Here is a 25,008-nt window from a genome sequence, read left to right as displayed (position 1 = left end):
GCCCACCATTATGCATCAAAAACTTCTCAATGGATACTGCAGCATGCAACAGTCCACTTACTCTAATATAGTTCAGCACAGAACCTCTTAAAAGCTTGTGATATCTCAAAGTCTCAATCATCTGCTCCCCTCCAACTGCTTTTAGCATCGGTGACTGAACTGAACACACCATTGTAGTATGCTGCAATTGAAAAATAAACCACCTTAAGCAACTTGTCCGCTTAAGAATTGTCAAGTTCCTATGATAAAAGTCTGTCTAACCATGCCTAGGTTGTGGAGATAGTTCTCTGTCTAACCATGCCGAGGTTGTGGAGATGGTTATCACATATGAGAAAACAGATGGTGGAGGTATTTGCATAAATTTTTTTTAGAATATAGAGTAACTTATGTTGTCACAGGATGCATTCTTTTTTTCTTTATCTGTTTCAGATAATTACTGCAAATATACCTTCATAATTCAGATAAATCACTCATCCCGATTTTTGCTTCATTCTCCAAATTCAAAAGGATTACTCTTATTCTCACAACTTAAAACTATAGTTTTAGTTTATCTTATGTAGTTACGAAACACATGGCACAAGAACACTCACCAAAAGAACCATATAAAAAGAAAAATATTTAATCATATGATAGATTCACATCATCCCCGAATTGTTGCATCATCATCCACTGGTAGTAGTCAGTAGTATAACAGTAAATGGATCTACCCTAACTTAATATTGAACTATTCTAAATGTCATATCAACCAGACATAATCTAGTTTACTAATAAGCCTTGCTATAAAGGTTTTAAATTCTATGGGACTAGGCTATCCCGATTTTTTTATGGAACAGGACATACCGCCGTCCTACCCCATCCCGACACTTGGGACAAGGGATATCCCGATTGGGACACTGGGGTGCTAGCGGGATAGTCCTATCCCAACACATGCGATGGTATCCCATCCCTGTGTCCCATGGGACGTCCCATTGGGACCTGAATCCTTGCTTGCTATAACTAGTATTTATGGAAGCACAAGAAACCACCTATTTCATATCATAATAAGTATTTTTCTTCTTTCAAACATTTGAGAATGAATCTGATAACATGACAATATGAAGAAGAAAACAAAAAGTGAATGAAAGAAAATAAGGAACAGTACATGTCACTGAACACATTAAATGGGACATGATATTCAGCCAACACCACCAAATACCTAGAAGCAAACAATCAAAAACCCAGATCCAAGTCTGCATCCCCATCTCATTTCATCAAACATGTGCTCTACTAAGAATGTACCAGAACTAGCCAATGATAGCAAAACCACCAACTGAAATCAGTACAACCTCATTATATAAAGAAGATTCTCAAAGATACATTGTTTCTTCAGATATTAAATGTCTACAATTGAAAATAATATTTGACAAAATAACATAACAATAACATACTGCATATTAAATTTTACTATGTGATCATTAAGCTTGTAACAGTACCATCACTATTAAATGATACAATAACCAAATAATCTTAACCTCATTGTAAGAAATTCAATGATCACTAGTTCAATTTAAGCAAATTAATTTAATAAATTATATACTTCTGAACTATTTTTCTCTTTGGATCTTCCAAGTATTACATGGCAAAGAAGCAAAACAGCCTCTTTGCTCATCCTTTTGACTTTGCTTAGTAATTACTTACATAAATTGATCACAATCCTAAATTACTATGACACCCAGAACTCCTAAACAATAACGTCAATCTGGACCTGCATTGCTTAAGAAAGATGAAATCCAGCTCAATATGGGGAAAAATAATAGCAACATTTTCAGGAAAATAGTTTGTGCAAAGAAATATCTATATAACTGCACTAGCACAATCCTCCCTGTTCCATGCCTTTGATTCAATTGTATCTCATAGACTCATACAACTTTTAGGTGTTGATGACTATGATACTTTATATCATACACGCGCACAAGCATGCATGCACACGCACACAGACCCTACTAATAAACTTCGTTATCTCACCCATACATGCATGCATTCAAAATTCACTTTAATCAAAAAATGCCGTACCGAGCCGAACCGCCCGATACAAGGCGTACCGAACCGGACCGGCGGCCAGCTGATCCGATTTGGCCCTTTTTTCGAAAAATCATCCGAACCGCACCGAACCGGATGGTTCAGCACAGTTCAGAGCCATACCACCCAAAATTAGACGGTATGGCTCGGTTCGGTACGGTTCGGCGTTGAACCGAAATGTACCGACATATCACATAGGGGGTCGGGGGTGTGGAGGGGTGTGGTGGGATCTGAGCTGTCATTTAGTGGCAGCCAGAATTTCTGTTTTGATAGAAATCCGAGAGCTCTCTCAGAACTCCCGAGAGGCGCTCTAAGCATTCGACGACACGAAGCCTTTTGAAAAAATTAGAAAAAAGAGAAAAAATTTCGTCAAATTGCAGCACTTCTTCGAGGAGACGATAATTTTCAACCGGGAGTAAGGTAATATATTATTCTTTTAATAAATATTTTATTTTTTATGTTTTTGTAGCGAAAAAAAGGATAAGAATGAAGAAGTAAGAAAATAAGAGAAAATTATGCCAAAATTTTATGATTTTGATATAATTTGATCATATGTAATAGATCTTTGGAAGATCTACATGATGACACTAAAATCATTGATTTTCATTAATTATATTTTTTTAAAATATATATATATATTTATAAAAAAATTATTAAAAAAATAAATTCAAAAAAAAATAAAATCAGAGATTCTGAATCATATTTAGAATGATTCAAGCTACTTGAATCTAACCTCGGATTTTTTTAAAATTTTTAAAATTAAAAAATATTTTTATAATTATTTAAATAATAAAAAAATGTAATCAAATAAAAAAAATATGTAAACTTAGTACTATATTTTAGCTCATTCAGAAATATTATTTGAAGTATATAACATATTTTTTTGAATTTATGAGTTTGAAAATTAGTATTGAATTTTTTTTGATTTTATATATAATATTTTTTTAATAATTATTAAACTACCGTATTTTGTTATACTTGCAGAAATGAGTAAAAAAAAAGATTCAGAGCATGACATTGATTGGGATCATAGCGAGATGCTCTCGGCTCGGCATCATTAGAAATGCAAATGGTGCAACATAGAGTTCAAGAGAGGAGAGGTGACTAGGTTGAAGCAACACCTGACTGGTGGTTATCCTGATGTGTCCATGTATCGAAAATGTCCACAGAAGGTCCGACAGTTGATTAAGAAGCACTTCGCTGATTCGAAAGCAGTGAAAAAAAGGGCAAAGCAGAAAAGAGCAGAGATGGACCGTCGAGCTGCAGAGCCACCTTCCTATCACTTTAGAGAGTCAGAGGAAGCTTCCGCTCCAGATGATAAGGCGCAGATAGAGGCTGTCATTCAGACGAGCTTGGATGATCAGTACCGACAAGAAGAGATAGTCAGGTATAGAGAGCGATTTGAAAATCGAGATCTAAATCAACGACCGATGGGGGAGAATCCAAGTTCAAGACTACCTCTGTCAAAGAGCCGGGTGGTAGAGGGAACAGACAATATTTCATCTTTGTTGGAAGCTTTTGACAATAGGAGATCCTCCAGAGATATTCCAGTAGGAGCTACCATCCATGATTTGGATCCACATACTTTTTCCAGTAAGGATTCAAAGCAGTAGAGGATTGACACTATGATGAAAAAGGATAAGAAGAATATGTGACGAGCTATTGAATCATAATTTCATTTCAACCATATTTCAGCAAATGCAGTAGGCAATCCTTACTATCGATCTGCCATTTCAGCCATAGAGGCTGCCGGCCAGCCTGTAGATCCGTCAGAACTTAAGGATATTTATGGTCAGCTTTTTGACAGTAACAAGGAAGATCTGCAGAGATGGATTACTTCTTACAAGAATAAATGACCCACATACGGACTGACAGTGATGTGTGATATTGGACCGGTCCTACTAGACAGAGCATCATTAATTTTTTGACATACTGTGATAGAAAATATTTTTTCACAAATCAATTGATGCTTCAGATAAGATGCACGATGTCTTATATATCCTTGATCTGATGGAGGTGATTAATTCAGTGGATGAGCAGTATATCGTGCAAGTTATCACAGATAATGAGCCATAATATAAGGTTGTTGAAGAGTTGCTAATGGAGCGACGACCGTAGATATACTGGACCCCATGTGCTGCATATTGCATTGATCTTATATTGATGGATACTGAAAAGATTTGTGGGTGCAGCAGGTAGTGGATATTGCCCAGACTATTACTAGATTCATCTACAATCACACATGGATCCTTTCATTAATGCGAACATGTACTGGAGGAGAAATCTTGAGACCGGATGTCACACGATTTGCTACCAACTACATAACATTTGATAGTCTTCTTCAGAAGAAAGCAGCCTTACGTCAGAAGTTTGTCAGTGTTGAGTGGTAGGAAAGCAGATATGCGAAGGCCGGCACTGATGGAAGTCATGTGGAGATCTTGGTAACGAGTCAGTCATTCTGACAACGGACTGAGAAGATAGTGAAGACTATTAAGCCATTATACGAGGTGCTTCGTGCCGTGGATAGTGAAAGATACCCCCAGATGGACTTCTTATATTACATGATAGAGAGGACAAAGAAATAAATCAGTGAGAATAATCCAAAGCATGCTCAAAAATTTATTAACATCGTTGAGCGCCGTTGGAACTATCAAATGGGTAAAGATTTGCATCTAGTCGGTAAGCACGAATTCAAGAATACTTTAAAATATTTTTTTTTATACTTATAAAAGCGTACTTAATCAATTATGAAATTTATCTGCAGCTTACTATTAGAATCCGAAATTCAAGTATATCATTCCTGAGATAAATATGGATAACGAACTTCTTGCTGCTCTTCGTAATGTGATATATAAGATAGTACCCAATTCAGAAATCACATCCTTATGTCTGCAAGAGATATACTAGTTTAAAATAGATGTGATTATTCAACTGAATTCGATCTGTACTCAACGATATATTTATAAAAATAAATATATTTTTTACAAATGAAACAGTTTAGAGAGGGATCAAAAAGCTTTGGAGTCTCATCAGCTGTTGTAAGCAAAAAGAAGATGAATCCAAATAAATTACATATCAATAATGCGCAGCATAGATTGACATTATATGCCTAAAAATATCATGAAATTTGATATGTAATTTTGCTTTTGCAGCTGAATAGTGGATTCATTTTGAAATGTCCGTAAAACATTTTAGAGGTATGGTTGTCCGCATTCTTTTCCAAACAATCTCTGCTAGTGGCTGTGAGCGCAATTGATCAATTTTCGCCCTTATCCACAGCAAACAAAAAAATCGTCTCACACAAAAGTGCCTCAATAATCTTGTATATGTTCACTATGATCTGAGATTGAGGCTAAAATACGTTCAGGAGGAAGTACTACTAAAGTACACTGATCCGACATTAGATGATTATGCTGATGAAGACGACAATCCGATCATCAGATGACTTGCAGATCAACAGTAGGAGCCAGAGCTTGATAAGCCAGGATCTTCTCCACGACCAGCTAGTGTGGTAGCTAGGGAGATCAGGGTGGATCCAGGGCAATGGGTAGAAAAAAATATTCTACATAAGATTATAACTGATCAGCCACAGCCTGAGGGGACATAGAGGACTCATTCATCACATGACTTGATGTCCGATATATCCTCGCAAAGGTTTGAGCAAGGAATGTTTAGACGAGGTCGGCGGTCAGCAACAAGACATCCATCCTCCCAATCACAAGAAACTCAACCATAGAGGGGCACAAGGAAAAAAAAGAAAAGACAGTTGCACGTGCACCTCTCAAGAGTACAGAAGCTCTCTAGCTCAGATTCGGACATCAGAAAGAGTGATGATGGTACTAATAGTAGTAGTCATGGATCAGATGATTAGAGAGAAACTGGAGGACAGGAGACCACTGCTTATGAGACAGCCACAAGATGATATTCGATTCACCAGTGAATCCCAATTTACACATACCACATAAGATAGGGACCATGGTGGACGAGTCGGTAGAGACCGTAGGGAACCGATTTTATATAGACGACAGGCTCCTAGAAGTCGTCCAGCACACGATGCAGCTGCAAACGATCTTGCACATGGAGTAGGATCCATGGATGTATCTGAATCATCCTCGCATTATGGATCCTATTACCCGCAACTACCTTATGATCCATATGGATATGGTGCATCCGAGACATCTTCTAGTGGTTACTATCCTATGCAGCCTGGAGCATCTTACGGATCAAATTTTGCTGCCGACATATTTGGATGGGCTCCTCCATAGCCATACCATAATTTCGAGAATACTTCTCAGAGCCAGAGTTTGAATAAGAGATCTGAGATGTCTTACAATCTAGAGAAGATGCCTTATGGAATGAATATTCAGGAGTACAGTGTTTCTTAGTTAGAGGGATGGACTGATGTTCCTCCAGACTATGCCAATGATCCAAATATGTACGTGTTGGGTGGATGTCTGGCCAGGATACCACCTCCCAAGATCTTTTCAGTACCACGCGATGCAGCAGGAAGAAAGAAGAAACAAAACAAAAGAAAAAAACAATCAAAATACGTGGATCAACCATAAAAGGGCTCGCCTCCACGGGGCATGCAAACTTCACTATGAAAAAGAAATTTTACAAAAAGAGACCTCACCCTCAACCCTTGTGCACCCAATTCTCTCTCACATGAAATTCCCCTCACAAAAGCTCTCTCTCTTGAAGACCCCCATGAACCCCTGAAGAGCCTGGCGACCGCTGTCTAGGAGCCTCCTGCTCCTCTCTCAGCGCCCTCGCCTCTTTCTCTTCAATCGGGTTCGTACGGCTCCGTACGATGCGAAAAACCGATCCACTGCTTCTCTGTTCGTCACAGGACTTTTTATAGACCTTAATTTCGACTTAGATCATGATTAGGACTCCTTAATCAACCCAAATCACGTCCCAGACCGTCCGATCAAGATCGGGAGCCACCCATGCCGTCGGATCGCGCTCCGATCCACGGAATAGTGCCGTGGACCGCAAGAAACGCGTGGGAAACGCCCACGCGGTCCACAGGCCCCGCCGTGGACCGCCCGATCCACGGTGGACCGGGGCAAAGGGGCCAGCAGGCCGCTGGGCCTGGGCCGGCCCGCGAGCGTGGGCCTGGGCCGCGCGCCCGGCTGGGCCGCGCGCCCGCCTGGGCCGCGGGCCTTGGTCGCGCGTCCCGCGCGGGCCTGGGTCGCACGTCCCGCGCGCCGCCGCCTGCGGCCCCACCGTTGCCGCCCGCCGGCGATCCTCCGCCGCCTCGAATGTCGTGCCGACTTCAAAAGCTCGTATCTCCTCCATCCGAGCTCCGTTTCGGATGATCTTGATCTCGTTGGACTCCATTTTTCACCGCGAACCTCGCTGTGGGCTCAATGTGGGCTGAATCTCGATGCGTCAAATTCTAACAATCTCCACCTCGACTCGATATTCGGCCTCCTCCAAACTCCGAGAGCTTCTGGATCTCCTCGCCCCCATGCCCTGGGGCAATCGCCTGCTGATCATGGATGGGCAAACATGGGAGTCAAGCCAGACTGCTCGATCCCATCTCCGTCGTATGCTGTGCTCCTCCTGACCTGAGACCTGCTCGGGGCATCATCCTGCGGCAATAGGAATCTCACATTGCGACGTCGCCTCTCGTCCTCCCGAGTCTCCTCTCGTGCCCGATCCACCTCCTGGAGCTCCACCTCGCTCTGGGCTCCACCTGGCTCCTGAAGCTCCACCTCGCACTGGGCTCCCTGCCAGGTAATAATGTCCTCTGCTTCCCTTCTTTCCCTCCAGCATAATCCTATCGCCGCGTAGCACCCTCAGGATTCCTCCACCAGCTACCGTCCTGTAGCCTCTCGAATCCAGTCTGCTAAGTGAGATAAGATTCCGTCTGAAATCGGGTATATATCGGACCTCCCCCAATCTCCTCACTGCACCATCATGTGTCCTCCAGTTGACCGTCCCAATGCCTCTGATCGCACAGCTCGATCCATCCGGCAGATATACAGTGCCCTCACTGTTCTCCAGGGAGTCAAGCTGCTCCTTTCTGCAACACACATGATAGGGGCATGCAGAATCTAATATCCACTACTGGGAAGAAGTAGATACCTCGTCAGATATCTCAAAGACATCTCCATCTAAATCACTGCCGGCCGTCGCTACAGCAGCCACCGTCCGATTTTTCAGTTGAGGGCAATCTCTGGCTAAATACCCCAACTCTTCACACCGGTAACACCTGGTTTTGCTCAAGTCCCTCCTGGACTTAGACCGCCCTCGTTGCGATCTCCTATCGCTCCGTCTACCGCCTCCTGCACCTCCAGAAGCCACCAAAGCTGAGCTATTGCCATCTGAGCTCGAAGCTGGGTTCTCCCTCCTGAGAACCTCATTCTGGAGTATCGCCGCGGTGACCTCGTCCATCTTGATAGTGCTCTTCTCCACTAGAAGAGCAGTCACCAAAGACTCGTACGAAGGGGGAAGCGACGCCAGCAAAACCAGCGCCCTGATCTTCTCCTCAACGTTCTTGCCAACGCTGAGGAGGTCGGTGAGGATCTTCTGGAAGTGGCTCAGATGCTCCTGCACGCTCTGTCTCTCAGTCATCCGTGGTTGGTAAAACTGCCTCTAGAGGAAAAGAGTGTTGGTGAGAGACTTCGCCATGTACAACTCCTCGAGCTTCGACCACAGCACCGTCGGGGAAGTCTCGCACAGCACATGGATCACCACCTCATCCGTCAGGTACATGCGGATGGTACTCACCGCCTGCATCTGTAGCCGTTTCCAATCCCGCACCTCCATGGTGGTCGGCTTCTCATCGCACAAGAGAGCATCGATCAACCCCTGTTGGATGAGCACGTCCTTCACCCTTGCCTGCCACAAGGAGAAATTGCTCTTACCATCGAACTTGTTGATCTCCATCTTGATTGTTCCTGTTTTCTCCATCTTCAGTCTTGCTCACCACCACTGCAATCTGCGTCCTTGTACCGCCTTGCTCTGATACCACTTGTTGGGTGGATGTCTGGCCAGGACACCACCTCCCAAGATCTTTTCAGTACCACGCCATGCAGCAGGAAGAAAGAAGAAACAAAACAAAAGGAAAAAACAATCAAAATACGTGGATCAGCCATAAAAGGGCTCGCCTCCATGGGACATGCAAACTTCACTATGAAAAAAAATTTTACAAGAGGAGACCTCACCCTCAACCCTTGTACACCCAATTCTCTCTCACATGAAGTTCCCCTCAGAAAAGCTCTCTCTCTCTTGAAGACCCCCCTGAACCCCTGAAAAGCATGACGACCGCTGTCCAGGAGCCTCCTGCTCCTCTCTCAGCGCCCTCGCCTCTTTCTCTTCAATCGGGTTCGTACGGCTCCGTACGATGCGAAAAATCGATCCACTGCTTCTCTGTTCGTCACAGAATTTTTTATAGACCTTAATCCCGACTTAGATCATGATTAGGACTCCTTAATCAACCCAAATCACGTCCCAGACCGTCCGATCAAGACCGGAAGCCACCCATGCCGTCGGATCGCGCTCCGGTCCACGGAATAGTGCCGTGGACCGCGAGAAACGCATGGGAAACGCCCACGCGGTCCACAGGCCCCGCCGTGGACCGCCCGGTCCATGGTGGACTGAGGCAAAGGGGCCAGCAGGCCGCTGGGCCTGGGTTGGCCTGCGCGCGCCTGGGCCGCGCGCCCGCCTGGGCCGCGCGCCCCGCTGGGCCGCACGCCCGCCTGGGTTGCGCGTCCTGCGCGGGCCTGGGTCGTGCATCCCGCGCGCCGCTGCCGCCCGCCGCCGCCCGCCGCCGGTCGCTGGCGGTCCTCCGCCGCCTCGAATGTCGTGCCGACTTCAAAAGCTCGTATCTCCTCCATCCGAGCTCCGTTTCAGGTGATCTTGGTCTCGTTGGACTCCGTTTTTCGCCGCGAACCTCACTGTGGGCTCAATGTGGGCTGAATCTCGAGGCGTCAAATCCTAACAGTACGAGCATCACAGACACTCGATGAGATATTTAATGCAGAGTAAATCTCGAGATTTATATGTCATTCTTTGTGCTTTGTACTTTAAAAGTTTAGATACATTTTAATGCACATTTATACATTTTTTTTTTTAATTTTAGAATGATAGAGTTATAATATAATATAAATAAATATATATTTGAAATTTTGGATCAAGATTCTTTGTACCACTACCGAACTCAAAAATTGAACCCAAATATGTCAATAATATGCAATATAATATAATTTTGGGATTATAATTATGAATTAATAACTTGGAGATCCAAAAAAAAATGAAACAAAACAACAAAATTTTGTATCAGTACCGAACCGGTACATCGAAGCATACCGTGTGTCGGCACGATACAGTACCGATACCGTACCGTATCGGTCCGATGTCGGTATGGATGTCGGTATCGGTACAGCGATCCTTGACCTTAATGGCATCATAGGTTTCTTAACTATATCATTAGAAATTCCAAAAAGAGCATTTCTTACTCCCTTCAATGAATGGACAGCACATGTCCTAGCAGTTCGTTATCTGATGCATCCCATGAGATAAAATGACCCAATCAATTGTATAAGTAGTTCTATACTTTGCTCATGGCAGAAAATAGTATCATAAAATAAAGCAAGTGGCAGCATATGAGAGAATAGTATCATAAAATAAAGCAAGTGTCAACAATGCTATATACTAATGCAGAAATCATGATAAGACTTAAACAATACAGAATCAGAATAACCTGATTTCAGTTTCTCATCAACAGCCCAGTCAAGCGCCCTTTGGGCTGGTTCAGTCAATGGTGGATGCTCAGGACTGAAAAAGTACAAGTCAGATTTTCCAAGCAACTTGACAGTTTCCTCACGTACTTTGAAAAGGGTAATTTCATCGGCACGTAGAAACTGTGCTGCTTTACTGGTTCCTGCAAGCAAGAGAAAAGGGCAACAAGACTTAAACAATGATCATTAGCTATGCATTCACAAATCACAACCACTAGTAGAAGAAGGGAAAAAAGACACAGACCCAAATGATTAATGCATTAGGATACCTGCAACTTGGTGTAAGTGAACCTAGTTGCAGGTGGGGACCCTCCTCCAACGTTTGGGTTGCTGATCAAATTCCTATAAGTTAAATTGCACTGGGAGGGCCCTTTTGCAGAATCTTAAGGCTGAAATTGCTGTAAGACAAACTACAGCAACCAGAAAACTGAGAAAAGTCTTTAAAAAGTATCTTTATGATGGGTTTAAGTCCAAACAAGGACAGTGGTTGGTGGACATAAGTAATACTGCTATAATAGCACAATCAGATACAATAACAATCAAGTTCATCGTACCAATGCATACACCCACACCGTACCAGGTGCATCGTACCATATCAGTCCCGAACTGAGATTCAATATTGAGGACATACTAGGTCTCGACGGGCCGAACCGAACCCATACCAAGCATATTGACATTGTACCAGCATAGTATCAATACAGGGTCCGGACATAAACTTTGATTACAATTCTCATTTACAGGGAAACAAATATTGACATTTTATTTTACTGCAACTACAGACCCACTAAATCAAAAACTGGAAATGTGGTTGTAAATGCAGCAACTCAACTATATTTAGGCCCAACCACATGCATTTTCCAACTACAAGTATCCAAATGCACCTTAAGTCATCTTGCAAGGTTTTAAATCCCATGCAACATGGACATCCCACTTCCCCACAAAATGGGATGTCCTACATCCTGTCCCGTCCTGCTGATCGTCTGGGTCGAGCATCTGGTACTTGCTTGGGATGCCCTTTGTCATATTATTTATTTTTTTCTTAATTTATCTATGAAATTTTACTAATTTATTTGTTTTTTAAACACTTCAAAAGTAAGATATTTAAGATAAATTCGTCTTATCTTGTGTCCTCTAAGATTAAGGTGACAATATATGTAAATAAAAATACAATTATCTAATATTGCCTATTAATACTTCTTATTGATCAAACAGTTCTAGCTAATATTACTGTGCCTCATTAGATCAAAATTGATTAGGTTGCTTTAAAACTTGCTAATGTCAGAATTCATGAGGGTAAATATTTGTATAAACTAATGAGATCTATAGCCTTTAACAAGGCAAAAATGATGTATTTGATGAAAAAAGTGGCAAATTTTATTACACAATTTGGTTGCAAAACCAGTAACTTTTTCCTTCAACACTGTGGTTTTGAAACTTATAACTTGATGCTCGGTGCCACATGAGTGGTAGTGAAGTAAGACTGCCTTATTATATAACAAAATCAACAAGAGTAAAATCTATTCAGCATACGTACAAAATTTTTTATTCTTGTTTAATTTTCTTAAATTGCTACTCCAAGCAATTAAAAGGGTGACCCATTTTTGAGTTTGAGAATATTGCTATTGGACAAGAGCAGGATGAGCACGAAACATTATCTAAATTTTCATACTTATTAAAAATAAAGGGTGGACTGCAAAGGGTGGACTGCATACTTACTAAGAACACTTCTTCTATTTACTTGGTTTTTATATAATATTATTTTTTTTTCAAAACAGATAAATATATGTATAGAATATAATATATATTCACTTTCTATATTTTTTGACTTCCATATAATATTATTTTGAGGAAAGATTTAGTGTTTAATGTGCATTTGATTTATTTTTGAATTTTTATATAATATTATTTTGAGGAAAAATTAATATTGAATGTAGGTTTCGTAACTATATATTTTTGATTTTTTATATAATTTTGTTTTGAGGAAAAAAATTAATGGTGATGTGGGCTTCTTAAGTGTCCCTCTCTAGCCACTCCAACCAACAGTTAAGTTTGTTTAAGAGAACAATCAATAGCATACTTAAAGTATTCAAAGCTAAATACATAGAAAAATAAGAATAAAAACCTCACCCCATCCTGAACCTTCTATTCTCCTCGCCATTTTTCATTCTGTTGCTCCTTGCTTCATTGATCCCTTCCCCTTTTCCTCTCTCCCCCTCCGATCGAAGCATTCCACCCTCCCCCTTCCATTGGTGATCCCAATTTCGAGAGTCCTCAAGCTCTGGATCACCACTCATCCTCAAATGAAGCCATGTCCTGGCCAAGACGAAAGAGGCACAAAGTCATCAATGTTTTTGCTTGGCAAAGGCCTCTTCTTTGGAGGATCCAACAACATCATATCCCAGCTTCGGAGTCCTCAAGCTCCCAATCACTAATGCATCCTCAAACGATGGCATGTCCCCACCAGGATGGTCGTATCGGTGCATGTCCAAGCCAGGATGAAGGCAAGACGAGTAGGAAGCGAATGTGATTTTGGAGGTCCTATACGTCTCTCGGGTCCCATTATCTCGTGGAAACGGAATGGAACAGCCAGGGCACCCCTAGTTCCACCGAGATTTCAACCCTTCTCATCTTGAACTACAAGGAACTTAATGTTACGAGCCTTAAAATCCACTCTATTGTAGCATAATAAATTCTTGCAAGACAAAGAAGCAGAAAGTTTGTTAAGGATAAAACTATGCATAAAATTGCTTAAGCTAGGCTATCAAGAAACCTAATCCTAACTGAAAGATGAGGAAAATCATTCATATAATTGAAGGGGATAAATTCTCCTCCATAGTCTAGGCATTTTAAGGTATTTTAGCTCAAAGAACGCCAAGTGTCCCAAACTGTCCCATCCTGTTCCCATGAGATAATGGAACTAGGATGGGTGCAGGATCTTGAAACCCATATCTGTGGATTTTCCCGTGCACCTTCATCCCGCCAAGATGTGTCGATATGATCATCCAACTTTTGTCTTGCCGAGGCCAATCTTGTGGTGGTTGAAAGCCTCCCCAATGCTAGTGGTGATCAATTTTCTCACCTCCTCCGCTATCCCTATCCATAAATCCAAAGTGGAAGACTCGGGATTCAGGGCCTTCAACATCCAACCTATTAAGCTCTCCTAAGTCACAATTATTGTTCCACCAAGTGGAAGGAATAAACAGGAAGGCATAAGGGGGCGAGGGAGGGGGAGGGAGGCAGCAAGGGGAGGGATGAACAGGACAAAGGAGAAGTAATTAAAATAAGAGGGCTGAGAAATGGAAGGATTGGAAAGGGCTGAGTGAGTTCATATTTTTTCCATACTTAGCTTTAAGTTCTTTAAGTAAAACTTTATTATTGTTTTGAAACCAAATAGTTGGGTTGAGTGGTTAAAGGGAGAAAGTTAAGAACATGCACACGAATGCACAAGTTTGAACCTCACATGCAACATATTTTCCCAAAAAAATATTATATAAAAGATTAAAAATTAAAAAAAAAAGAAAAAGTATATATATATATATATGCATTTTCAAAAAATAATATTATATAGCATAAGAGAACATAAAAAAGATAATATATATCATATTGTATACACATATAATATTATATATTTTAAAAAATAATATTATATAAACATAAAAAATATTCCAAGTAAGTTCACTTTTTAAAACTTATAGATGTGAACATTTGGACTCTCTAACAACAGTATTTTCAAAGTCAAAAGAATCGATCACCATGTTAATTGCTGAGCAACAACTTAAGAACATACACTTAATAATTTTACTTATGTTTATTTTGTTACACAGAATGATAGTCTTGCTTCACTGCTACTCATGACACCTAGGCATCAAATTGTAATTTTCAACCTAAAATACTGAAAGGTAAAAATGGCTGGTTATATGATGAAGCATTGGGTAGTAAAAATTGCCATTTTTCATCAAACCACATCATTGTTGCCTTGTCAAAGGCTTGTGCAGTATTAATTATAAGAGACATTGCTTGGTCATCAAGAAATGATCTCCAATAACCTAGAAGCCACAATAAATTATAATGTCAGCTTTAAGTAGATATATGAGCAAGATAGTATAATCTAGAAAATGTTAGAACATTCAATCAAAAGGTTTTAGCGCACAATAGACAAACATAGACATCTTATACAAATATTTGCCATCACAGTATTAATTCAACCTAGTCAGCATTGATCTAATGTGGTACAGCAATATTAGCTGGCAATGTTTGATCAATAAAAGAAACAGTAATAGGTAATATTCAGATAATTACATTTCCCATTTACATATCTTCTCATCTCTGCCTTAGAGTATAGTAAATAGGGCCAATAAATTATAAATATATTAGTTTTGAAGTTCAAATATGTTTAGAAAACAAAGAAAACAGTAAAACTTAGCCAATATGCTAAGAAAAAGAAATCAAAAGAAATAAAAGAAAGGTTGTCCCATGCAAATACTAGGATACTCAACCAGGATGGCTACTGGGATGGAGTGGGATGCTAGCTATCCCAATCCATGGGAAAATCAAGATGCTCTCATCCCATGAGATTTAAAACCTCGTCAATAACTATAAATTCTCACTTTAGTCCAGATCTTATCTACATAACCTTGATAAAATAGCTTCCTTAGCCAGCTTAGTTCGAAGAATGATGGCTCCCTAATGCATGAATTAGGGGTTTAGAACTGATGTTAGAGTTTTTTTTTAAGATATTTATTTTCTTGCCTTTTGGCAGTTTAAGTCATATAATCCAATCCTTAGGGTCAAAAGTTTCTACTGTTAGTTCTTTCGATAGGCTAGATATTTAATACTTTCTTGTAATTTCCATTCTTGATTTTAGAGCTTTTTTACTTCAACATAGAATTACTGTTTAAAATCCTAACTAAAGTGTAATTGTGCTTCAGTTTCATATTCTTAAAGAGTATGTTACTAATAATATGAAAAGGTGCAGCAAACTCATGATCGGAGTAAGAGAACAACTGAATCAGTGGTTAGTATGCATGAAGAATGTAGCCTACATATTAATATTGTAAAATAAGAATGTGAAGGCACTTTGCGCGGTAAAACAAGAAAGTAAGGAGAAGAATTATGCATAAATTAAAGTACTGAAGTTGACAATGAAGCAACAAATGGAAACTGAAAGCTTCCAGTATAAAAGCATAGATGAAGATGTTAAGGTTCATTTATGTCGATTAACTATCATATAGAGGAATGCAAATGCTTCCTACTATGCAATATTCCTTTAGTATCCGTATTAGTATCCTATATTTATATTTCATGTGATTAACTAAGTCAAAAGTAATAGGAGAATACTACATTCTCATTCACAAAGAGTTGGCACAGAAAGGAGCTAAATGCTAACTGTTCACTAAACAAAATTTGTATCACAGACAAGGGCTATAAAATCCAAAATGTACATGGGGAACGGATTAAAACAAAAAGATTTTAGGCCAATAAATCAAGCAGATTTTAACAGTGAATCAGTAAGAGGGATAACAAAGGTTTGGCTTTAGGCTGTAGACTGACTTCGTAACAAGGAAAACAGTTTCTGAGTTTTCATGTGGCATGGAGTAATACAAATGATTCAATCAAATTAGCGGCCAATTTTCAATTTATAAAACTATCATATCTCAAGAAAGTAGACATTTAAAGTTGAAACTATTGCAACTCTCACTCAATAGCACTTTATCATTATAACCCCTCTTCTTACAGATATAAGAACACCAAAAGCATTCCTAGCACAATTGTAATTTAAATATTACATTCCAATCCTGGTATATTATCAAAGACACTAGTAATACGAATTTTGAAGAAAATAAGTGACAATTGACTACTTTCATAAACTATGTACCCTTAGAAGCATCTTGCATCACCCTACATAAGAGCTGACAGAAAATCCCTTGAAGAAAAGTATCATAGGTGACACAAAGGACAATACCAAGGCAATGATGCATCCAACAATTCCTTGGCTATGTAAATTTTTCTTATAATGAACAACTTTAAAACTACAAACTACTAAGGATCTCATAACGGATCAAGAAATATGAGAATCAGCAACAAAGTTAAGATCATGCAACCCCCAATCCAGATTGTATGATCCAGATTAGAAAGGGGAAAATGACCTGGATCAAATCATGGAAACGGAATATGGAAAGATCAAACAATCCCAAATTGGATCATGAGATCCAAACTGTGGATTCTCCAATCCATGTGAAGCAATTCTTAGAGCGCCGTTTGCACAAAAGAAACAGGGTGTCATCTTTGTTTCATGCATGAACAGTGACACACATTTAAGGATCACCAAACCGGTACACCCTTAATCACGTGTGATGCAGATCTGAATCTGATATGACGTTATGTCAGAGCGGGACAGCACTACAAGTTTGAAGGTATAGCCTAGGGACAGCCTTACAAGGACTCGAACCCTAAAATGCTGAAATCAATTAAAAAAATATAAAAAATAAATAATCAAGACATACCATTATTTAGAATCTCATCAGGCATCAATATCATTCATAAATAACCGGATTATTTACATAATTAAGAGGAACATCAGCACATCCCTCTAACTAAACAGTACTGTGGTCTTTTGCACTCGTCCCATAAGATATGCACGCTAGATTGTAACTTGTCTCAAATCTTTCGCTGAAGCTCTGCTTTGAGAGATGTCCTCAAGTAGATGGTACGATTGTGGAGGGATCCATCTGAATATATTAGCAGCAAAATCCGATTCATATGATGCTCCAGACTGTATAAAATAGTAGCCACTGGAAGACGATACCTCAAACGCACCATACCCATATCCGTATGGTTCATAAGCTGCCTGCAGTTGCAGACAAGAGGATCTAGAATACAATGATGAACTTGATACATCCATAGATCCTACTCTATGTGCCAGGTTATCTACAGCTACATTGTATCCTAAACGACCTCGAGTCTATTGCCTGTATGCAATTGTATCCTCATGGGCTCTGCCAACTCGTGCACCATGGTTCCTGTCCTATGTGGTATGCATAACCTAGGACTCACCAGTAAATCGAAAATCACCTTGCAGTTGCATCTCATAAATGGTGGTCTTCTATCCTATTCTCCCTCCCTGACCACCAAATTCATAACCATCAAAAGAACTATCATCATCGCTCTATCTAATCTTTGAATTTGAGTGAACTGAGTTAACTGACTCCACTCTCTCTAGCAGGGCTACAACTGCCTTTCCTTTTCTATTGTCTATGCGTTAAACAGCTGTCTACCATCTCGTCGTGCCTCACTTTGGCTGTCTATGCTACGAGGATGGATATTGTGGCTGATCAACTAGAAGCCTACATGAAATATTATTGCTTGCTCATTGCTCGTCATCCACCCCACCCTCACTAGCTACGAAATCAGTAGATCGTGGAGGCGATCCTGGCTCATCAAGCTCTAGCTCCTGCTGCTGACCCACAAGTCATCCAATCATCAAATCTTTATCATCATTAACAAAGTCATCCATAGTCGAATCCGAGTACTTCAGCTCAACTTCTTCTTAAATGCATTTGAGTCTCAACCTCATATTGTAGTGAATATATACAAGATTGTTGAGGCATTTCTATGTCAGATGGTTCATCTACTTGCTATAGATAAGGGCAAAGGTCGACCAATAATCATTTGAGGAGACCATCTGGGAGAGGATCCGGATGGCAAGTCGCTTCAAATTTCTTGCCGCCAATCCAAAATGAACCCACCATTCAGCTGCATAAGCATTGAGACTAAACAAAATTAAAAATAAGATTGTGTTATATCAAACTTATTAGTAGCTACATAATGCCAAATAAGAGCTGTCATCATTGATATCTAATCATCTAGATTCATCTTTTTTTTGCTTACGATCGCTGCACTGTCTCCAAAGATTTCGATGCCCTCTAATATTTTCATCTGTAAAAAATGATATTTGTTATAATGTATTACTACTGGATGCAGATATAGCTAAGTCAACAAAAACTACTCAACCCAACTTCTTCTAAGCACACAGCTGCAATTTCTAGATCAAGCTCCATCTTGTATATCACATCTTGTAAGCGGTCAGAAGCTCCTCATCCATGCCTATCCCAAGTATAGAGTACTAAAACCTCGAGTTCAGATAATAAGCTGTAGATAAATTTTAGAATTACTTAAGTATATTTGTACAAATACAAGAGCAGTCAAAATTTTCAGAGCGTTCTTAATTTGCTTCTTACCTAATCGATGCAAGTTCCTATCCATCTAATAGTCCCAACATCGCTCAATGATTCAAATGTACTCATGGGCATATTTCGGATCTGCCATCCTGATATGATCCTTTGTGATGCGGAGCATACGGAGGAGATCTTCCTATCCAAATTCAACCATACTCACAAGAGTGGACGGGTTGGATAGTGAAGTTTATCTTATCTTAATTTTTGAAAGGAGTATATCTGGTCCATATTATGTCCAGATCCAATATTATGTCCAGATTCAAGATCGGTATAAGGAGTGTATCTGGTCCATATTATGTCCAGATCCATATTATATCCAGATTCAAGATCAGAATAAGAAGAGTATATGGTCCATATTATGTCCAGATTCAAGATTAGAATAAGGAGTGTATCCGACCCTATGATGTACTCATGATTTTTCATTCAATCAAAAAAAAGACTCTTTTTAATTTATCTCCTGAAGGCTTGGTTCTTCTATCGAGCAAGGCAATATGCAGTCTTGTTCTTCGCTTCCTCACTGCAGCAGGGGGTATCAGAGCCTACGATTCGCTTGGGTTATTCATGGCTACTCATGACAGAGAGGGAAGCAACCATCCTACTGACGACAATCAAAGGGTAAAGGCCATATGGGTTGCAATCAACACCTAAGAGGCAGCATCTAGAGCCCACGGCGAGAGACTCGACAGGATTAAGAGAAGATTCGACGATGTCATCACTCATCTTAAAGCTCTTCAGATGGATGCCCATGAGGATCGTGAAGGCGATCAGGAACGTGCTCGAGATTTTGCTCGTGGCCAACCCGCCGCCCAATCTGTTCCTCTATATCACCAACAGCGCAACACTTATATCCCAGATTCTATAGACGTAGATGAAGACAGAGGATACGTGGACTACATCGACCAAGGTCATGATAGAAATTATGGTGATCATCACAACAAAGTTGGAGAGTATCGACTTAAAGTCGATGTTCCCAACTTAAGTCGATGCTCCCAGCTTCAGTGGTGACCTTGATATAGAGGCCTTCCTCAATTGGTTTGTCGAGTGCGACCAATTTCAGATGTACATGGAGGTGCCAGAGGAGCGCACGGTCAAGTTAGTGGCCTACCGCCTAAATGGTGGAGCATCCGCATGGTGGGAGCGGATGTAGAATATTAGAAGAAGAGAAGGGAAAGGCCCTATTGGAACGTAGCGCCATATGAAGCAACTCTTGAGGAGCCGATTCCTCCCTCCCGATTATAAGCAATATTTGTTATGCCAATTCCAAAGGTGCACGCAAGGATAGAGATCTGTGCACGAGTACACATCATTCAACTTATGGAGAGAAACAAACTGATAGAGATCGAGGGCCAACAAGTGGCAAGGTATCTCAATGGTTTGAAGCCAGCCATCATAGAGAATATCAAGATGCATACATTACTGACCGTCTCCGAAACGAGAAATATGGCACTGAAGGCTGAAATCATGATGAACGAGAGGAGCAATAATAGGTTTGATATTGCACGTCGGACCCAAGGTGAGATGTCTAAGTTTAGTGCTGATAGAGGCAAAGCCCCGCAGAGTCCCAATCAACCAAGGGTGGAGACTTCAGGAGGAGATCAAGCCACGTCAAGACCTCAACGACCCAACACCGATAAAGAACCACAACGGGCTATGAACCCTTATGCCAAACCAAGAGGTATCGAGTGCTACAAGTGCAATGAGGTTAGGCATCGCTCTAGCGATTGTCCACAAAGAACAAGTTGAACATTGTGGAGGCGGTCAACGATGAAGAACCTGCAGGGGGAGATGACATACAATATGAACCTGATGGAGATGAAGATTGCTACGAGGAAGATGAAAAGTATGCCTACATTGTAAGGAAGTTGATGCTGACCCTCAAGGCTAAGGAGGAGACCCAACGGCACAAGCTATTTTGAACCAGGTGCACTATCACCAACCAGAGGTTCAGTCTCATCATTGATAGTGGCAGTTGTAAGAACATCATCAGGCGAGACATGATGAAGCAGTTGCAGCTACCTATTGAGAAGCACCCAAATCCCTACTCCATCGGTTGGATCAAAGACGTGGGCAAGGTACATGTAACAGAAAGATGTAGGGTGCCATTCTCCATCGAAAAATATAAAGACGAGGTTTACTACGACATCGTCAACATGGAGGCCTGTCACCTATTGCTTAGGAGACCGTGGCAATTCAATGTAGATGCAAAGCATATGGGTAGAGACCATGTATACAAATTAGACGGTGTCGGCTTTACCCTTGCTCCCTTCCAATGCAAAGCTTCTAAAGTGGAGGGGAAGGCTTTTCTTACCATGACGTACTCCAACCATGAGTTGGTAGCTAACCTTAAAGAAACCCGGGAGGTCCATGCACTCATGGTAAAGGCCTTAGTGACTACTGCTGAAGAGTCGCAATGCATGGAGATCCCTGCAGCAATGAAGCCGTTGTTGGAGTTCGCTGATACCATGCCCGAGGAATTGCCCGATGAACTATCTCCTATACAAGACATCCAGCATCACATCGATTTGATTCCAAGTACGAGTCTACCCAACTTACCACACTACCGGATGAGTCCTAAGGAGACTGCCATCCTACAAGAGAAGGTAGAGGAACTGTTGCGAAAAGTGTAGATTAGAGAAAGCATGAGTCCTTGTGCAGTTCCAGCATTGCTGACGTCGAAGAAAGACGGAAGTTGTTGGATGTGTGTGGACAGTAGAGCCATCAACAAGATCACCATCGGATACAAGTTTTCGATTCCAAGACTTTGATGATATGATAGATCAATTGCATGGATCAACTATTTTCTCAAAAATAGATCTTTGTAGCGGCTATCATCAAATTTGCATCCAGCCTGGCAACGAGTGGAAGACGGCGTTCAAGACTAGAAACGGCCTATATGAATGGCCGGTGATGCCTTTCAGATTGTCCAACACGCCAAGTACCTTTATGCGGTTAATGAATTAGGTGTTGAAGCCCTTTATTAATCACTTTGTTGTTTATTTTGACGACATCTTGATTTACAGCCGCACCACAAATGATCACATCCAACACTTGAGAGAGGTGCTAATGGCACTACGAGAAAGCAAGCTCTATATCAACCTAAAGAAGTGTAATTTCATGACTGATCGATTACTCTTCTTAGGTTATGTTGTGAGTGCAGGTGGCATACATGTAGATGAGGATAAGGTGAAGGCTATTCATGATTGGCCAACACCTAAGACTGCCGGCGAAGTGCAAAGTTTCCATGGCCTTGCTACTTTTTATAGGCACTTCATTCGCAATTTCGTGATCATTGTGGCTTCCCTCACTGAGTGCTTGAAAAAGAAAAAGTTCAACTAGGATGCTGCAGCAGAAAGAATCTTTGCCGACATCAAAGAGAAGCTGTGCACCGCACCAATCCTAGCCTTGCTGAGCTTGGAGAAGCTGTTCGAGGTAGAGTGTGGCACATGTGGTGTGGGAGTTGGAGCTGTCCTCTCCTAAGAGAAGAGACCAATTGCCTAATTCAGCGAGAAGTTAAGCGAGGCCCAACAAAAGTGGTCGGCATACGACAAGGAGTTCTATGCAGTTGTACGAGCTCTGAAGCATTGGGAGTACTACCTGATTGGATGCGAGTTCATCCTTTACTCGAACCATCAAGCGCTGAAGTATCTCAATAGCCAGAAGTGGATCACCAGTGACATGCATGCCAGGTGGACCACATTTTTGCAGAAATTTCCTTTCAAGTTGGTTCACAAAGCAGGAGTACAGAACAAGGTGGCCGATGCTTTGAGTAGATGAGCCGCCTTGCTGGTAACACTAAGCAATGAGATTGTAGGCTTTGAGTATTTGAAGGAGCTATACGCAGAAGACGAGGATTTCAAAGATGTGTGGCAGAAATGTAGCATCAAACAACCTACAGGAGACTTCTATATTCTTGATGGTTATTCAATGCGTGCTACTCAATTGTGCGTTCCTCGCTCTTCCTTGAGAGAAAAGATAATTCAAGATTTGCATGGAGGGGGACTAGCTGGACATCTTGAGCAGGACAAAACCATCACAATCGCCGAAGAGCGATATTTTTGGCCACAGCTCAAGAAGGAAGTCAATCGCTTGGTGCAGTGATGTTACATATGCCAAACTACAAAGGGACAGTCGCAAAATACCGATCTCTATATGCCGCTAGCAGTACCTCAGCATATATAGGAGGACCTATCCATGGATTTTGTGCTTGGTCTACCTCGAACTCAACGAGGCATGGATTCTGTTTGTGTGGTGATTGATAGGTACTCAAAGATGGCGCACTTCCTTGCCGAAAGACCTCAAATGCATCCTATGTCGCGCGGTTATTCTTCAAAGAGATTGTTAGGTTGCATGGTGTTCCTAAATCCATCACATCCGATAGAAATACTCAGTTCCTCAGTCATTTTTGGGTAACGCTACGGCGCATGTTTGATTCTTAAATTATAACAGCACAGCCCATCCCCAGACCAATGGACCAACTGAGTCACTCAACAGAACTTTGGGCAACCTTATTCGAAGCATCTGTGGAGAAAAACCAAAGCAGTGGGACTTTACTCTCGCGCAAGCAGAGTTTGCATATAATAGAGCCAAGCACAGTGCCTTAGGAAGAGCTCCATTCTCAGTTGTCTACATGCAGATTCCTAGACATGCCTTAGACTTAGTTCGTCTACCCAAGGTCCCCAAGCTGAGTGTTGCAGCTGAGAACCTAGCCGAGGAGGTGCAAGCTATCCAAGCTAAATTGAAGCAAAGACTAGAGGAAGCCCACACTAAGTACAAGGAAGCTGCCAACAAGCATCGCAAGCCCAAGACCTTTGAGGTAGGGGATATGGTGGTGTTTCTTTGTAAAGAAAGATTTCCAGTGGGCACTTATAACAAACTAAAGCCAAAGAAGTACAGGCCATTTCAGGTGCTAAGAAAGATCAACGATAATGCCTATGTCATTGACTTGCCTGAGGACATGGACATATCCAAGACATTTAATGTTAGTGACATGTACACCTACTATCCACTGGATGAACCTCAATACCCGGATCCGATTCCAAACTCGAGGTCAAGTTTCTTACAAGTGGAGGGGACTGACGTCGAGCATACGGAGGAGATCTTCCTATCCAAATTCAACCATACTCACAAGAGTGGATGGGTTGGATAGTGAAGTTTATCTTATCTTAATTTTTGAAAGGAGTCTATCTGGTCTATATTATGTCTAGATCCATATCATGTCCAGATTCAAGATCAGAATAAGGAGTGTATCTGGTCCATATTATGTCCAAATTCAAGATCAAAATAAGGAGTGTATCTGGTCCATATTATGTCCAGATTCAAATAATGTCCAGATTCAAGATCAAAATAAGGAGTGCATCTGGCCCTATGATGTACTCACGATTTTCATTCAATCAAAAACGAGACTCCTTTCAATTTATCTCCTGAAGGCTTGGTTCTTCTACCGAGCAAGACAATGTGCAGCCTTATTCTTCGCTTCCTCGCTGCATCACTTTGTCCTCTCCATGATGTGATATAAAAAGCCCATCTGAGGATATCTTTCATTATCCATGGCCTAAAGCAGCTCATATAAAGTCTTGATAATTTTCACTATCTTCTTAGCCCACTATTAGAATGTTGGTCTCATCACTAAATTCTGTACATTACTCCTCTCAGTGCCTGTCCTGACATATCTACTCTCTTACCACTTGGGACTGGCAAATATCTGATGAAGGTGTACTTATTAACAAGGCTATCAAGTACTATATAATTCATAGAGAACCGCATGACACCTAATTTCAATCTCTCACTATACACCGCATTAATGATAGGACCCATGTGTGATTGTAAATGAATCTAGTCTATCTTAAGTTCACTGCCTTCTGCACCCTACTAAGCTTCCCCATGTCCATCAACATAAGGTCGATACAATATGTAGCATATGAGGTCTAGTAAATATACGGTCTCCGCTCCATCAGGATCTCCCTTGT

The 25,008-nt window shown here is 41.0% G+C and overlaps 1 protein-coding gene across 2 annotated transcripts in view; it reads right to left on the bottom strand.

Annotated features, from left to right (window-relative positions):
- The window catches only part of LOC105042462 (ATP-dependent Clp protease ATP-binding subunit CLPT1, chloroplastic), a 75,106-nt gene that overhangs the window by 29,138 nt on the left and 20,960 nt on the right, over positions 1-25,008 (bottom strand). Inside the window, exons 4-5 of one of the 2 annotated variants that reach the window (XM_073256763.1) lie at positions 10,772-10,951; positions 99-181 (exon numbers count right to left, since the gene is read on the bottom strand). In XM_073256763.1, the coding sequence (XP_073112864.1) occupies positions 114-181; positions 10,772-10,951 (248 nt within the window). In that variant the 3' untranslated portion in view covers positions 99-113. Of the gene's footprint in view, positions 1-98; positions 182-10,771; positions 10,952-25,008 lie in introns of those variants that run through there. The other variant, XM_010919688.4, reaches the window with a different exon arrangement.

The sequence above is a fragment of the Elaeis guineensis genome, chromosome 4 (genome assembly GCF_000442705.2).
Source record: "Elaeis guineensis isolate ETL-2024a chromosome 4, EG11, whole genome shotgun sequence".
Taxonomy (NCBI): Eukaryota; Viridiplantae; Streptophyta; class Magnoliopsida; order Arecales; family Arecaceae; genus Elaeis; species Elaeis guineensis.
The sequence above is the reverse complement of the archived record's forward strand: the minus strand, read 5'-3'. Positions and strand labels throughout refer to the sequence as shown.